General features: G+C 40.8%; 1 protein-coding gene across 6 annotated transcripts in view; it reads right to left on the reverse strand.

The window, feature by feature from the left end:
• The window catches only part of evla (Enah/Vasp-like a), a 48,245-nt gene that overhangs the window by 4,904 nt on the left and 25,275 nt on the right, over positions 1-18,066 (reverse strand). For 4 of the 6 annotated variants that reach the window (XM_037746181.1, XM_037746180.1, XM_037746179.1 and 1 more), the window contains 5 exons: positions 12,604-12,772; positions 10,968-11,148; positions 3,218-3,275; positions 2,873-2,934; positions 1,075-2,013 (listed from right to left, as the gene is read on the reverse strand). In XM_037746181.1, coding sequence (XP_037602109.1) covers positions 1,075-2,013; positions 2,873-2,934; positions 3,218-3,275; positions 10,968-11,148; positions 12,604-12,772 — 1,409 coding nt within the window. Of the gene's footprint in view, positions 1-1,074; positions 2,014-2,872; positions 2,935-3,217; positions 3,276-9,048; positions 9,331-10,967; positions 11,149-12,603; positions 12,773-18,066 lie in introns of those variants that run through there. The other 2 variants (XM_037746183.1, XM_037746182.1) reach the window with 2 other exon arrangements.

Here is an 18,066-nt window from a genome sequence, read left to right on the forward strand (position 1 = left end):
ATTGAGAATAGCCGCTAACAAAGCATCGCTAATATAGGAGATAAACATTTAATTTCCTATAAATTCTTCAAAATAAAAGTCCTGTTATTTTGTTATTTAAAAGCTTTTATTATGAAGCGGCAAAATCAGGTTATGTGTATACCCGATGTAGAGCCAGTTGTTGTAAGAGTAGTGTAGTTCATTTGGAGCAGAGGCAGTGCTTAGAGAATGTGTTTGTACGTGGGAAGTGACTGGTGAAGCAAGAGAGAGAGGGAGCGGCGACGGGAGCGAATAATGTTATCGACTCCGGCCCAAGCCGGAAAAGTTAACAGTGTTTGGTTTGTCTGTTCTGGGCTACTGTTGAAACATGGTGGTGCAACATGGCGGACTCCGTGAAGAGGACCCGCTCCCTATGTAGATATAAACGGCTCATTCTAAGGTAACAAAAACACAACGATTCTTATTTTCAGGTGATTAAACACTTAAGAAAACATCCTTATTAATATTATATTCCATTTCTGCCAATAGATCCCCCTGATTGTTACACACAGGTCATTTGAGGTTGCATACTATACTATACTTTTACAATGTTTGCGATATGGCTTGTGAAAGTGACAGCGGCAGCCAAATAAAACAATAAAAAAAGTCATGAATGTACCATCGAAAAGAGAACAGTCACCGCCTGAAACTGCATAACCATGTGACAATAATGTGACTTTGATGACAAAATAAGGTGCGACAGACAGATCACACACAATATCTTTGTATACTGTGTTAATAAATAATAAATACTGTTTGATCTGCCCTCACAGTCCTGAGAACAGATCTACTCACGCAACATCAGTGCAAACACGTGTGTGGAGGTGGACTATGGGTGTGTAGGGGCTTTTAGGTGCTGATTTATTGTGTGCATATGACCATGTGCGTTTTTCATGCTCTTGTGTAGCATTATGGGTGAGGTGCATTCACTAGAGTGGAAATACACTCCCTTAAACATGACCCACCCCCCCCACACACACATTCACACACACACTGTACACAAGTAACATCCCAGTGTTGAGAGACTACCTCCTCCTCTCTCCTCCGCATACTTACTGCTGCTGAACATGGGGGTCTGCTGGGGGATGGGGGAGGGGGTCTTCTTGGGCGAGCCCCCGTCAGACATGGCAGTGTAAGAGGGGGGCGAGGAGGAGGAGGAGGAGGAAGTGGTGGTGGGGGGCTGGGCCTGCTGGTGGTACACCTGCTGCTGTTGTTGTTGTTGCGGATGCAGTTGCTGCTGAGGGTGGAAGGTGGATGGGTACTGGGGCTGGTGGCTGGGGGCGGGGCCTGGGGCTGTCTGACCTATCAGAGGAGGCAGGGGGACGGCCTCGCAGTACTGTGGGGTGAGTGGCAGATGCTGGGAGTGAGGAGAGTAGGGGCCGTCTGGTGGCTGGCCGTTGGAGTGAGGGTGGGGCTGGTGCTGAGGGTACTGGTGATGGCCCGTCACGGCGTTTGGGTCAAGAGGTGGGGGCTTCATCCTAGTGTTCAGGGGCGGGAGGGGGTGAGCAAGCGGGAGGGCGGGCTGTTGGGGTATAACCTGCTTCACAGGCATGTGCATCATAACTGGAGGGGAGGCGTTGGGGGGCAACTGGGCGTACATTTGCTGCAAATGAGAGGCGGACCAGGTGCCGTGTTTAGGGGGGAGCATCATGTCTTGTTGCTGCTGTTGTTGGAGGTGTAGGTGGCGGGCAGCTGTGGGAGGAGACAGGGGGATATGACGGACCTGTCGGCCCATGGTGGCCACTCCCGACTGGACCGGGGAAAAGGCCGAGGCGAGCGAGGTGGAGAGCTGGGAGGAGAGCTGAGCTCTGTCCCTAGCAGCCCCCACCTCTTTCTCCTGACAGGGAGAGGAGGAGGAGGCGGAGGAAGGAGGAGAGGAGGAGGCCACGCGGGCGTAGGAGGGTGGCAGTGTGCTAGCTCTGTACTGTCTGTACTCGGGAGGGGTGTCTGGGTGGTTGGGAGGGGTGGACACTTTATATTGGAGAGTGGAAACGACTGTGACGGGCAGAGAGAGAAGGACAGAGAGAGGAGAGGAGGAGATGCAGACGAAGAGGAGGACGAAGGAGGGCAACAAACAAAGGAAAACAGAAAAGAGAAAAACGTGAGAAGAATGAAAAGCAACCAACTGAGCAACCAAGCAAGTAAAGATGAGAAAATCAGGAGCAATTCAAAAAACGGAAGCCAATAGCAAATAAGAAAGAATCAAAATATCATAAAAAGAACAAGCAGCAGAATGCAACATGACTGAGCCATGGTCAGAAAGCATATGGCATTTCCCCCCCCCAACAGTAGCTGGAAGAAAGAGATGGCAGTAGAGCATGTTGCAGGGACAGGGGGTAACTGATATCGCCACTGACAGCAGGGACAAAGGGGCATGTTTAAGTCTGAGTGTGTATTTAAGGGGCAGACTTGAACATTTATATGTGCGCATGGATAAAAAAGCATACAGACTGGGGAGTAGTGGTTGAAACTAAGACGGGAAACATCAACACAAACCACACTGGGAAAGCCTCTTTACCTCTCGGAACCTATTGTATTAGGGTCTGGCATCTCTGGTATTTAGTAATGATAAAATCACCTGTTTGCTTTGGGAAAGTAAATGTGCTCAGCCTGACCAAACACCGATAACATCCCTTATTATAAATAAAACACAAAGCAGAGCAAATATCAATTTGCTCCTCAGCAAAGATGCCTGTTGACAGTTGGAGTGTGCGCAGAGGGTTTTTTGTTGACAGTTTTTTCTAAACGAGCTTGTGTAGCTAGGAGAATATGATATGCAGCCTTTAAATCGGTCTCCAGGGCAGCCTGTGTGTGTTTATATAGTTGGGTGTGGGTGTGTTTATTTAAGCCTCACCTGATCCTGACGTTCGTCGCTCCCTCTCCTTGTGCGCCTGCATCTGATGTTGCTCCATCATCCTAAGAAGTGGAAGCATGTCACTGCTCTTTAAGCTGTCACTTTTGATCAGTCTGTTTCTGTAAATTAAGCCTGATATGTAGTTGTGTAGTAGTAGTCTTTAAATTAAGATCTGAAGGGGTTTTCTAGGGAGCACTAGACAGCAGCAGCAAAGACGACTAGGACACTTTGTTTTGTATGTCTTCTTCCATATTCTCAGAACTTTAATATCATATATTAGTGTTTGTTTTTCAGTGCAAAGAAAGCCTCATGTATGCTCATGTATACAGCGTTTAGAAATCGTACCTCCTCTGTGCCTCGCCCTCGTCTGAGGACGGCCCATTTTGGCGCTGGACGACTGGACCTGAAAGACACAAAGGAAGAAAAAAAAAAATCAACCACATTACACATAACAATTTAGATAATCATTAGTGTTCAGGTCATTCATTAAAAGGTACAGGTAGTAGTGGCGGCATCTAGTGGTGTGGTTGCAGATTGCAACCAACTGAGTACCCCTCCACTCACTCCTCTCTTTCCAAGACTGCAGTAACCAAAAGGAGACGCCAGGATAGACGGCCAGGAGTCCCTTGTCAGAGGTGGGGACTCATTTCATCACATTTAAAAAAAAAATTGGCTTTATTATAAGCAATAAGGGTAACATAGGTATAGATGGTGATAACTAGTGTTTTTAATTGTGTGTCGGGGCCTTAGAAGAGATAGGAAGTATATAGCATAATTACCATTTAAAATAACATCAGCAATGTGATGCTAAAGAGGAGTAATATCATGAATGTTATGTGACATGTACGATTTGTTTATTTTATAAGTTTTATAGGATTTGTAGGATTTAGCGGGATCTAGTGGCGTGGTTGCAGATTGCAACCAACTGAGTACCCCTCCGCTCACTCCTCCCTTTCCAAGACTGCGGTAACGTGAGCCATCGAGAGCAAAACCGTGGAAATATCTTTGTAAACTCAATATGTTTGTTGGGCAACACAAGCAATCTCGGTCTCCGGGAAGATGCAGTTGTTCTGATGTTTTATAGACTAAATGATTGATTGTTTAATTGAATAATAAAAAAATTCTAAAAAGGCTAAAAGCACTGAATATAGGCTTTAACTGCAGTAGTCGTATATGAGTGTACTACAGAGAGAGAAACAGAAGTCATGTGTACGATATAAATATCAAGCTGATCTTTGACGGACGGCTAGTCAGTGCTATAAATTGATGCAATGGTGCGTGTCAACACCCTCGCCTCAACCTTCTGTCCCTTTAAACTTTCTCCTCCTCTTCATTTCTTCACTTTGTTTCCCGTCTAAACTCGTTATTTCACTTCTTGTTTGTATTTAATCTTTCCACCTTCCCCCTGCTTCTTCTTTGTTCCTGGTCTTTCTTTCTCTTCTCTTCTCCCTCTTCTATATTATGCAACTTTAGTTTGTTACATACGGTGGCTGGCTTTCACAGTATGAACGTGCCTTGGTAGCTTTGTTCTTTCACTCTGCATTTTGTTTGTCTCTATTAGATTATATGCCTTTTTATCTATCCCGTTATGCCTTGCTTTCTGGGTTGTTTTCACTGTAGGATTCAGACCAGAGCTAAACATGTGTGTAACATATTTCAGTCTTTGTATAATGTGTGTGAGATCACTAGGGAGTGATTATGCGATACATTTCCATCTGTAAACAAGCCCTCACAATTATAATCATCTTATATAAAATCTTCCCAGTAGTGAAAGCAGGAAGATAAGCTGTGTTTACTGAATGAACAGACCACAGCAGGCCTCATGTGAGGAACTGGGACTTGGCCCCGGAGAGCCAACAAGCTGTTTATAATGTAATTTGCTCAACATGTTGCCAACCACAGCAATTTAAACTGTAAACCGCAGCAGGAAAGAATCTAAGAGAGCGGAATAAACAGAAATATCACAGGGAAAGATCATGCAAATGAATGAACTCATTTAACATAATCTAAAAATACATTTGGTTAGCGATACAATCCTGTCAACAAAAGATAACGTATCAGCCTTTAAATCACTATGTCAACATTGTTTAAAGAAGTCAGCAAGTTATCAGCCGCATGACCACCTCAGTTTAGCACGTTGCTTGTTGACCAACTACAGACTACAGTGTTCAGCCCCCCGTTGAGAGACGGAGTTAGAGCCTCATTCTGGGGCGGCTATTAACAGGGCGCATCAGGGAGAGCACTTATCATGTATCACCAGAATACCAGTCATTAAACTTCAACGCCTGCCGTGACATCAGGGACAACCACGGGTGATATTTCCGTTCGCTGTGTCTGGAGCACGAGGGGGCGGGGGCAGTCAATACGAGGCAGAGCTGTGTGGCTTCACACTGCAGTTTGAAAAGCTCGATGTGGATCACAGCGAAGGCTGAGAGTGAATTGTTAGACCCTTTTTGTACCAAATGTAATGTACGCTTTTCTCGTTTGTATTTTTGGATTCATTGTAATTTTGCGTCAAATGTATTGTTTGTTACTGTCAGATTGAGCACTACGTGAGCTTTCCATTCATGTATTATGAAGGCTAAAATGTGACTCCTTTTGCCCCAGACTCTTTAACCTTAACTATGAAACTTCAATCAATCAGATCAATCAACCACACATTATTTTGATCGAACCTTTCATGCAGGTTAGTGAAATCGATCCATGTGTGACTGCAACTGAAATTTTAATTTTAATTTAATTTGGTGGAAGTGTTCTCTGGGCCTAAGCATACATGTGAAGACATTTTCACAATCTGTCAAATAGTTTGGCCGAAAAGTGAGTTTTTCTTATCATAATATATCTAGTCTTTGGGCACAAACATACTGTTTTTGCAATAGACTCCATTGTATTTTAGGATAAAACTGTAGTCCCATGTGCCCAGAAAATGACTGCATCTCAGAAAGTACAAGGAGCACAATCAACTATTTGGTATCTATGAATTCACATCTATTAACTCATAACATATTGAATATCAAAGATATGCACACATATAGTGTAAAACAAATTAATATGGAAAACATTTAATAAACACAATGTTAGCATTTTTCAAAAATCCTGATTTTGACTATTAATACATTTTCACGTGATCTAAAAAATTCAAAGTTGTACTGATGTCCGTACCAAATTTCAAGACTTTTGACCAATCAGAACAAATGTTGTGGCATTTTTCCTTATCATACTAAATATAATCTTTGGGCACAAATGGGTTAAAAGTGCTTCACAGGGGACTGACAAGCTAACAACAAGAAAATACAAATATAATATATGCACACACAAAAAGGGAGTTTTTTTGGTGACATTTTTTCTTGTCCGTTGAGACAAATTTGTAATTCTTGGCTAAATAAATAAAACTGACTTGGCTCCAAACCCTTAACCCGTCTGTGGTGTTTTTCTGTCCTCAGGCAGAAACAGACTAAACGTGCTAAATGCAAATATCACTTGCTGATAACACTTTAATTCATTCTGCCACAGCTGACTTGATTAGTGGATTTCTTTTGTTGTGCTACTACAAAGAGAAGCACGGAAAAAAAGAAGTGACGCCTGGAAGATGTCTTGTTCCCCTCGCTCTTTGACTCTCCCCTGAACTCTGCTTGTTAGCTCATGATAATTACTGTATGTGCTCCGCTGGCAAAGCTGCACGTTAAATTTAGCAAATATTCGGCTTAAAAGCAAAGAAACCGCTTCTCTCCGCAAGAAGACAGGACCCTGAATTAATAACGGTTTGCTTTGATCAGTCTTCATTAACCATTTTAGAACAGCAATCCTGATCTTGAATAAGCTTTCAGATCATAATGAACGTGACGCTCAGAGGGAGTTGATAGAAATGTTCTCTGACACCCTGCAGGCTCTGTAAATACAGGCCTTCTGTTGAAGTATCAGCATGCCACTGCTTTTTATTTGTGTTCGCACCAGCAGCAATGTTTGTTGCAGAAACATAAACCCCCCTGAAATGATTCAAGAGTATAAAGATACAGATGCAAATACGGCAAAACACGATGTGCTGCATGCACCTGCCGACTCTCTGGTCACAACTACAGTGTGTATTTTTGAGACTTCAGGGATTCACTCTTAAAACACAATTGACACCTCACAACCTTTCTGCAGACATTAATGAGGTAGATGTGAATGAGACAATTATCACCCCCTGTTGTGGCGTCCTGCATGTGTGCGTTTCTACAGCTGACGTGGTGTATACGGCGCTGGCTGTTGCCATGGTGAAGGAAGAACAGGAAGCCCAGGGGAGGAGAGGGCCTGATCAGACTTGTAAGCATTTTATGCGAGCTCAGGAGACCAATGTGTGTGTATGTGTGAGTTATCTTAATATGTGATCAAAGGAAAATCAATTATTCCTCCCTCTTGTACTCCGCCTTTCTTTCTTTAAACACTCACAAGGCCACAAAATTTAAATATGATGGATTACGAACAACAACGGGCTCCTTAGACGCAGCGGGAATGAGACAGAAACAGACAGATGGACACAATCACTTAAAAATGACATTTATCAAAGACCTCTCTGACTTTAACCCTGAATGTGGATGTCTGGCGTGGAAACCCCCCCTTTGATTCTCTTAGTTTCCCCAAAATGACTGATAATGAGGCTACTGGCTTAGTTTAGGATTACCCGTCTCAGTTATTGAAGTACAAACTGCCATCAGTATTGTACTGCTATGGAAAAATATCCACAGACGAAGCACTACTCAATGGATAAGACGGATGATATCAAGCCTTCCATTCGAAAGGATAACTTACATATTACAGCTGAACAGCACATATTTGAAAATATATGGAGTCCCTTCATTAATTATGTAAAGTATTTAGATTTAACAGAGGATCAAGTGAAGGACTAATTTCTGTGGACAAAGCCGTTTCTGACCTTGTAGAATTTGTAATTTTCTTCTAAATACTTGTTATATTTCACATCTATTTGCATTTAATATACTCCAATTTTGCATAGATTTCCATTTATTAAAATCAGGAGGAGCATTCTTGTTTTGTTTTGTTTTGTTATTTTTCCTTCTTGGTTTCGTGTCAATGCAGCAACTGTATATTGTGTTATATATTATATCAATGTGAAAAGGCTGTATTTCATGCTGTTAAAGAATCAAATAAAAATATTGTGGGAAACAAACTGCCATTAGATCATTACAGATTGGTAAATTTCTGTGTGAACAGATTCATTGTTGACTTCTACAAAGCGTTTTCAGGCTCTCGTTCCCATTTCCTGGCAAAACATCCCTTTAAAAATACCACAACTTTATCATCATATCAGAAGCCACATTTTCTCTTCTTCAATATACAGTGAAGGAGCCAAAATGTGTATTTAGCCTGTTTAGTTTATTATTCTTTGTTTAGGCTGCACATGTTCTTTTTGGTTACTATCATTTCTGGTAATTGGCACAGGGGTGTGGTTTCACTTGATTTTACCTGTTCACTTGATTTGAGACACAGAGGGTGAGTTAGGCTCTGACATTTTCTGTTGACCGCCAGGTCCTACTTCAGTTTTTCCATAACAGTTGTTGCTTTCTAATTCTTTAAGTTTATTAAACAGCATAAAATGCAGCTGGACTAGGTATGGATTGTTTGAACACATCACACAGTAAAGAGCCTACTAGGCCTAGTCGCTACATATAGCTACAGGCCAGTTTAAATGCGGGGTAGAACAAGTCTGCTACACAGATTTGTATTCGTTTTTTTGGACCTTACTTTTTTGTGAAATATCGGTTCACTCTTTGGTGGCACTGCTAACAATTCATGACAAGGAGCCCCACCTGACAACTTTTTTTATAAGGGGCTACAGCCACAAAGGTTGGGAACCAATGGTTTAATATTCAGCAATTCATTATATCGTGTAAGCTTATCATATTTCTGTTTATGTGATCTGAAAAGTAAGTATAGCTGTCAGATAAATGTAGTGGAGTAAAATGTATAATATTTCCAGCTGAAGTATAAAGTAGCATAAAATGGAAATACTCAAGTAAAGAACATGCACCTCAAAATTGCACTTAGTAAATCTACTTAGTTGCTTCCCACCACTGTAGGCAACACGATGCACGCTAACAAACAAACAGACTCTTTTTCATGGTGAGAAAACATGCCCGGCTAGTGGACATATTCCTCTACAGCACGAGACTTACTGAGAAGGATGATGGCTGAAGAAACCCTCCTGAGGACACCAGGTGAAATCTCTGGAGTCAGCATGATTTGTCCACAGCCTACTCAGTACTATACAATAATGTCTATGTAACTATGCTACTTGTTTCAGTAAGAAACAGCATAAGCAACGCTCTTGAGGAGATATGTTTGCCCTGCATGACGCGGCCCATGATCAGATCCCACATCCAAATGCACCCAAAAAAAGGAGGGCTGCTATGTGAGCGAGGTGGGGTTCGACATTAAGGCTCCATATGGGATATTTTAGCCACAGCTAAAGTAGAGTCACAAGGATGGGATGACACCGCAGTTAAACACTCACACATATTCTCTCTAATATCTTATGCACACACATGCACACGCACACAGATTATAAGTAGCTCGTAACCAGAGCTGGTCAGATGCTATTTAGTAAACCAAGAGTAGGCATGAGTTTGGCTTCAAATACAGTTCAGGGAATAACAGAATTAATTTACTCTCCATGGTTGAAAACCCTAAGAAACTACAAATCCGCTAATTTAACTACACATATCAAATCGCGTTGCATGCTATACAGAGTTGTTGCTTTAATCTGAAAAGCACTGAAAATAAATGCATTGCAATGAAAATGAAAATACTAAAACAATATCTTTAAATGAGGACAAATGACAGTCAGCAACCAACCAATCCGTTATATTGTTGTCATTGTTTGGTTTAGTGTGCAGGCTGTAGTTGCAGTACCTGTTATCAACCAGCAGAGGGTAGTACAGCTTAGTTAAGTAGTTGTACTTCCTAGGGTTTGAACATTGCAGTGTCCTGAATATGGACATATAATCAACAATTTAGATTATTGTCATATTTAAATGTATGGTTTCAATATTGTCTTCTAAACATGCTGTCTGTGTACAATGTACATCCTGTCTACATGAGAAAGTATCCTTTAAAGAGCGTCTATGTAGTCACAACAAACTCAAAACATTCAAAACTATGTGGATTATTTCATTGTGGTTACCTGACATTCTTTTGAGAGCAAAAATAGATTTAAACTGTTCACAGATGACGGTTTAAGTCAGACGGTGGTAATTCGAACCAAATGGTTCCATTAGCAGGTTTCCAACACCAATTTATCATTAAAAAACGAAACCATTTAATTTGCAAATGTCTCAGAAAAAGCTCACTGCCTGCCAGGTAGTCAAATACAAATGTGGACCTCATCATAAAAATGTAACTGCTTAATGGGATAGATTGAATAGTGGTAAAACGTGTGCATTAAAGAGGACCTATTATGTACTTTTTCAGGCTCATACTTGTATTTTGGGTTTCTACTAGAACATGTTTACATGCTTTAATGTTCAAAAGACTTTATTTTTCTCATACCAGCTGTGCTGCAGCCATAGACTGTATATGCTATAAGAAGTAGACGTAGTCACCGTTACGTCACCCATTGGTTTGTGGACTGCCGTTTTGAAGCATGGAGTTTGGTATTTTGGCCGTTGCTATCTTGTTTTTTTGGCCGTCGCCGTGTTTGATTTTTGCAACCAGAAGTGACACGAGAGGGTGGAGCTATGATTGGTCAATTGAACCAAACTCTTCTGACTCTGTCCCTAACTAGCTTTGTTTGAGGGCGTGCTAAACTAGCTGCTAGGCAGGTATTATGCAAACGTGTTACTTGGTGACAACACCACGTTACGGAAGAAAAGGCGGGACTTTAATCAAGGTGTTTCAGGCAGTTCAGGAGCAGTGTTTCTGTGGGGGAGAGTAACTCCCTTTGGACTTTGGGCTTTGTAACTTTGCAGACCTTTTACATTCACAAAAAACTATATAACACACTAAAGGTAAGAGAAAAAGCACAAAAGCATAATAGGTCCCCTTTAAAATACCAAAAAGATTAATTGAAACCATACAGTATATCATGACTCCTTACCTCCACTGTCAGGTGAGCTGAGGACGTTGAGGGCGAACAGCATGGCGTTGGAGAAGGTGGTGGCCTCCTCCTTACTGGCAAAGTTCAGCCCATAAACCTGACGGGCGTCACGCCACTGATGGAAGGTCGGGGTGGCCTGATTGTACTTCAGGCCCTTCACTATGGAGTAGTTGATCACCACCTTCAATAGGGGAAGGAAAATGAAGCTGTGAGTTAAAATGTTATGTAGATTTGATAATGTGCAACTGGCTGGTCCCTCATGAGGGAAGATATGTTGTTGACAGCTGATGATGAAGTATTTCACTCAACAACAGTTGGTGTTAAGGGAGTGGAACGAGATTCTTACTAATATTCACCCCCACATTTTACCAGCTGTTTGGAGATTTAATGCCAGTGTCTCTCTGCTCCACTCCCACTGTATGATTTTCTAACCTCTAAGGCACCGGATGTACTGCAAATGTATCCTCAAATGCCCGATGAGGATAAATTCTAGGGATGGGGATCATCAGAAGCCCCACGATACAATATTATCACGATACTTATGTTACAACACGATCTTATTACGATTTTAACATTTTGCAATATGCTGAGTATTGTGATGAGATATATTGAGATTCATTACATTTTTTTTTAACTGCAAATTATGCAGTTTGTCAACATCTGTTTTATCAAATAAGATACAGTTTTCACTCTGTTCATCTCAGAGTTTTCATTCACATATCTTGAGGTCAGAGGTCAAGGGAACCTTTGAAAATGGCCATGACAGTTTTTCCTCGCCAAACTTTAGCCTGACTTTGGAGCGTAATTTAGCGTTATTCCCAACAAGCTCATATGACATGGTTGGTAACATGACATGGTTGGTCGATTCCTTAGGTTTTCTAGTTTCATATGATACTAGTATCCTCACTCTAGTTTTAAGACTGAGCCCGCTACAACCTCTGAAAGGCTGTCGGATTGTTAATATAAAAAAAGACAGATACTTGACGTTGGTGTATCGATACAATATTGCCACACAAAATATTGCGATATTATGCTGTATCTATTTTTTTCCTTACCCCTAATAAATTCAGAGCTACAATACTTAAATACTGTTAAGCACTGTTCAAAAAACAGTAATTTCGGTCCATTTGTCACTAAGTATAATGTTCTATTTTTGTGAATAAATTACCAAATTATTTTTTTTCAACTGTTTCATCCATGATCAATTAGCATCAGGTTTACTCTGAGATCATCATGTCGCATATTCAACAATTGTATAACATTCAATCCATGGTTAAAGAGGAAGAAAAACTAATTTCTGCACTGACAACTTCCTAAAAAAGGCACAAGTAAGGACACAACTGTTAATTTAGCTCAAATGGAAAACTTGTGAAAACTCTTTTTGCTATTGCTAATGCTGCATTCATATCATATCAGAGTTATCGTGATTACGAGTTTCCAACTTCCAGGAAGTAATTACGACTCAGAACTCAGCTATATCCAACTTGGCACTGTGAAAACAACACATATTGATGTCTCACATCAGCCAAAAACCATCATTTAACGTAATTAAAACTAAATTTAATGGAGCTCTAAAGTCTGAAATGTCCTCTCATCACCAGGTGTGCAATGCTGATTACTTTCTTGTGTGTCTCACCTGCTGGTCCTGCAGTTTGACGCCCACCACTCGGAAGGTGTTGTTGGCAGTGTTGTGGTAGATGTTGATGCGGCTGAAGCCCTGCTGCCCAGGCTTGATGGGCACCCACTTCTTACTGGCATCGTCGTAGACCATCACTGAGGCCCGCGCCTGGCAGATACTCTGTTCACTGGTGGAAGAGAGAGAGAGAGAAAAAACATAACAAGAGTACTGTTAAATACTGTAACTGTGAAGAGACATATAGAGATCAAGGTAATTTATTTTCTCATAGAGGGTTCTTTTGTTGGTCTTTTGAAAAAAAGCTGAAACATGTTATTGTGACTCTGTCAAATTTCTAAGATAATTTAAGCACCTTGTCATTTTAACACAGGTAATTTTATTAGTGTTCAACATCAACATAATCCATTCGTTTTAGTTAGAAAAGCAGTCAAAATATGTAAGAATTAGGGCTGTCAAAGTTAACATAACAATAACACGTTAACGCAAATTCATTTTAACGCCACTAATTTCTTTAACGCATTAATGCAATCAATATCTCAGAGGTTGTAGTGGACTCAGTTTTAAAGCTAGAGTGAAGATACTGTTATCGTATGGAACTAGAAAACCAAAAGAATCCATTGGTACCAACATGTCATACTAGCTTATCACAAAAGAGGCTAAATAACGCTCCAAATGTGCGCTCAATTTTTTGCGAGGAAAAACTATCATGGCCATTTTCAAAGGCCTCCCTTGACCTCTGACCTCAAGATATGTGAATGTAAATGGGTTCTCTGGGTACCCACGAGTCTCCCCTTTACAGACATGCCCACTTTATGATAATCACATGCACTTTGGGGCAAGTCATAGTCAAGTCAGCACACTGACACACTGACAGCTGTTGTTGCCTGTTGGGCTGCAGTTTGCCATGTTATGATTTGGCATTTTTTTAATGCTAAACGCAGTACCTGTGAGGGTTTCTGGACAATATTTGTCATTGTTTTGTGTTGTTAATTGATTTCCATTAATAAATATATACATAGATATGCATAAAGCAGCATATTTGCCCACTCCTATGTTGATAAGAATATTAAATACTGGACAAATCTGCCTTTAAGGTACATTTTGAACAGATAAAAAATATGCGATTAATCGCGATTAACTATGGACAATCATGCGATTAATCGCGATTAAATATTTGAATCGCTTGACAGCCCTAATAAGAATATATATAATAATATTGTAGTTGTAATCAGTCTTGGTTAAGGATCACAAATCATGAAAGAAGCTTTTTATGAGAAACTAGGTTGAGCAATGAAAGTTAAGAGAACAGAAAATAACTGGGGAGCAGGATTCAGTTCCCTATAATATTAGATTATAGAGATGCTTCACTGCACTGTTAATTCCCATACTGTTTCTGTTGACCAGAATAGTGTAAATGTGATGGAGGTCAATGAAGAGAAACCAGTGAAACAGAGCTACTGTATAATCATCTGGTTAGCTGCGGGGTCACTGGGGAGCCACACCTTTCTGCAGTTACCACATTAGAAACAACATACTGCTACTGTAGATATCTGACAGTGTGTGTGTACTGAGGAGAGGGTGGGTTGCCATTTTTAAAAGCTATAAACAAGACCTCAACCTAAAACCGAACCCTGGAAAATTCCCCTTTCCCTCCTGGCCTTTACTGTGGTGTGGTGGCAGCATCACAGCACATGAAGAAATACTTAGAGGCATCAATGCAGACGGGTGTGCAGTACAGTAATAATACAGTGTGTTAAAAACGCAAGCGTTTGATCAGCGAGCGTATCGCCAGCTGGAGAAATGAAATGAAGTCGCACAAACACACCCACAAGCACACAGCTACGAGGATGTATACAATAATCATGTTCACAACCACAGAGCTGAAAGGGAATTCCTTCACTAGAAAGACACGTGATGTAGACTGTGACTTATGTGGCTTAGACAAATCACAAATCACATCACAGAATGACCACTCTCAAGAGATTCAGCTTGAGTTTATAAAAGAAAGAGCCATGTGTGACGTTATGACCTTTATGTGCCTGAAGGTGGAAACACATGGCAGCAGGTGGAGAGGAGATGAGGACCAGCAGATGTGAGGTTAACTCGCAGAATCTGTGAAGTGACTAAACGCTTCTCTAATTTTCACTTTCAACACCTCAGGGGCCGGCTCTCCAGCAGTCAGACTCACATTAGCAGTCTGAAGGTGTGAGGGCCAAGAAAAGCAAACTGAAGAGTCGGGCTGTCCTCCACCAGAGAAATTGTTAGTCGACTTACACTGTTGCGATTTTGTCGACTAATCGTTTAGTTGATTTAATCGACAAATTTGTAAAACTGAGTTTCTCCACAAAGAATCACACAAAAACACCACTTTAAATCGTGTGTTTACCAGAAATATGCTCTTAAGTTTCTTGGAAATAAGTCATTCAGCATAAAAAACAACTAATCGACTAAAGAAATCTTAGTCAGCTAAGACCAAAACAACCGATTACTCAACTAATTGACTAAGAGAGGGCAGCCCTACTAAAGAGCATTGTTGATGTGCTCACTGACTGTCATATCAGACCCTTAATCTTTGCTATAGGTCATATAAGCCCACTGCGGGACTAATGAAGGAATATCTTATCTTATCTTATCTTATCTTATCTTATAAGATGACATGACATAAAATAAAACATAAATTTGGTCACTGCAGCAGCAAAAGTAAATGAGATCAAGTGGAAAAAAGAGCCAGACTATAAATGTGCAACTTCACAAAATTTACTAGGGCTGCAAATTACTTTCATTATCTGCCGATTTTTTACTTGGTTAACCAATTAGATATTTGATTTACTATCATATGTACATATGGCTTTATTTTCCTTTGATTGACACATTTATTAATTGACTAATTGTTGCAGCTTTAAAAGTGCTAAATGCAAGACTGGGAGCATTTCTATTACGTCCGCATGGCTCTCAACATGGCGACGGCTGAGCTGGCAGCTCGCAGCTAATGGTGCTAACAGCTCTAACAGTGCAAACAACAGCAACAGTGCTGATAGCAACAGTTAAGCCCTGTCTCCTAAAAATTATGTTCCCATACAACTAAGCTGCATTTTCAATTAAATTTGAGAGGAAACATATTTTGTCACAGATTACGTTTGTCTTTGACATATCACAAATACATTTGTAAGTCCTTGGACGGCTGCAGCAAGTGACGTAGTACAACGAGCAACGCGCAGAGCAGGTGACGTAGTATATTGAGCGACCGTTGAATAATAACATTATTGAAAGTTAGTTAGTAGTTAAGACAGATGTTCATGTCCTGTGTGAAATTCAGTTATTTAAGCCAAACCATGTTTTGTTGCCTGAACCTAACTAAGCTGTGCTGCGTTTTTTGTTTTGTTTTGTTTTTCAATTTACAATGTTAACCACATGTTTAAAACTATTTAAAACTGTGACCATAATCCGCGACAAAATACATTTCCCTGCATTTTAGTTGTATCGGAACGTAATTTTGTAGGAGACAGGGTTGAACGGTGTTAACCTGAGGGGAAACAGGAGGGTGGATGCTACGCTTCCGCGGCGTTATCAGCTGTAACCGCCATATGAGAGCAGTGCAGAGCAGCGGCTTTGAGCTAGCCAGTGGGGCACGCTCACGTTCACGAACATGCACTAAAAGGCACATGAAGCACACAGAGGGAGAGCAACTTCACTCTCTGCTCAGGTAGACATTACTCCTCTATATCTTTACAAAGTTAATAGTTGCTTGCTGCTATATTAATACTCTGGATATCATATATAGCATCTTTAATGTTTCCAATTTCATATAATCTGTGACAGTTTTCTGGTTATTAGATACATTTTTGTGATGGCAAAAGTATAGAGTGCAAAAGACTGTGCCTTGCGGTCACATCTTAAAACCATTATTACATGGTATTTTACTAAACAATAACATTGGAGGATTGGGAACGATACACTGGAGATATGCCTGACCCCGTTAGAGAGGTTTCCCAGCAGCATAACACTGTATAAGTTATGAGGGTATGAAAGAAAGCCAGAAATGCTGACAAGAACGTAAATGTATGATTAATTGTTCCATTACCTTGACTATTGAATAGAGAGCCAGAAGTGAATGAGATTATACGGTGTAATGTTATACCCCTAGCAATTTAGTACAATTACAGTAACACTAAAAATGGCAGAAATATAAAAATCAGGAAGCATGGGGTTGTCTTTCACAGCTATCATCAGGGGATGAGACTTGTTTCCAAAGCCCCGAGGACGACGGTAACATTCAAATGCCAACATGTGACCTCCCCTCCTCTAATAACCTTTCCTTGGAGGTACCACTCTGCAGGAGGAAGACACATTGACACCTGAGAGACCCCCCCCTGGACCGCTCCAACACACGGTTCAGTCCCAGCCAGCTTCCTCTCACTTTTCTGGCATCATCTGCTCTCCGGTTCCCTTGAGGTCGTCCGAACAGCCTCAAATAACTCAGCAGTGAGGAGGTAGAGGTGCTTCTACTTCAATCAAACCTGCAAACCTCATATTTACTGCAAAATAATAAAGTGCATTTTGGATGGATTCCTCTAATTAATTTCTGTTTTTTCTTTTATCTAATAATCTTTTCATCATAAGAATCTCAGAGTTGAATAGCCTGTTTGACATGTGACATAAAGAGGTTTATTTCCATGCAACAATATCAGAAAGTCTGAGAATAAAACTGCACAGCGACGTCATGCTGCTCCTCAGGGAGAAGCCGTAAAGCTCACTTGACAGATGGATTTCAGCAACAACTCCCACGATTACAACCACCCTCCTGCTGTCAAATATCCATCATTCCCCACTGCACAACTGTTTTCGAGTTAACCAGCAGCAATATCATGTCAAAGCTATCATAACACACTTTATTCACGACAATGATCCAAGCACAGAGGCATTTATAGACTGTTAAACGTAGTAAGAAGAGATGTAGATGCTAATCATGGCTGGGAAATGGTTACACAATAAATATCCACAGTCCAGGGACAAACAGGAACTCCCAAATCAAACAGGAAACACATTTGTCTTTTTACACAAGCAGATGTGAACGCAGAGTTCCTCAAATACATTCAAATATAGCACAGAATCGGATCTCAACCATTCACTCCGGATACAATCTAAAATCCTGTTTGATAGCCCTGACACACAAAGATTCATCCTTAACCTCATGTGAATGTCATCTTATACTCCTTATATATCAAGATAAAGAAAATACAAATATAAATAAATGATCATCCTTTCCTGTGGAAAATAATAATCAGTTCCATCGCTGCCTCGACATTTGAGGAGAACCTCCCATTCTGAATGCAAAACCATGAGGGATAACTACAGACATCATGTTTCCTACATCTCTAAATAAGTTTAACAGACTCAGTAATCACATAACTGACACTTCTCTCCACTTCAGAGACCCGGCAGACCACCAGAGGCTCACAGGGA

This window comes from Sebastes umbrosus, chromosome 16 (assembly GCF_015220745.1).
Source record: "Sebastes umbrosus isolate fSebUmb1 chromosome 16, fSebUmb1.pri, whole genome shotgun sequence".
Taxonomy (NCBI): Eukaryota; Metazoa; Chordata; class Actinopteri; order Perciformes; family Sebastidae; genus Sebastes; species Sebastes umbrosus.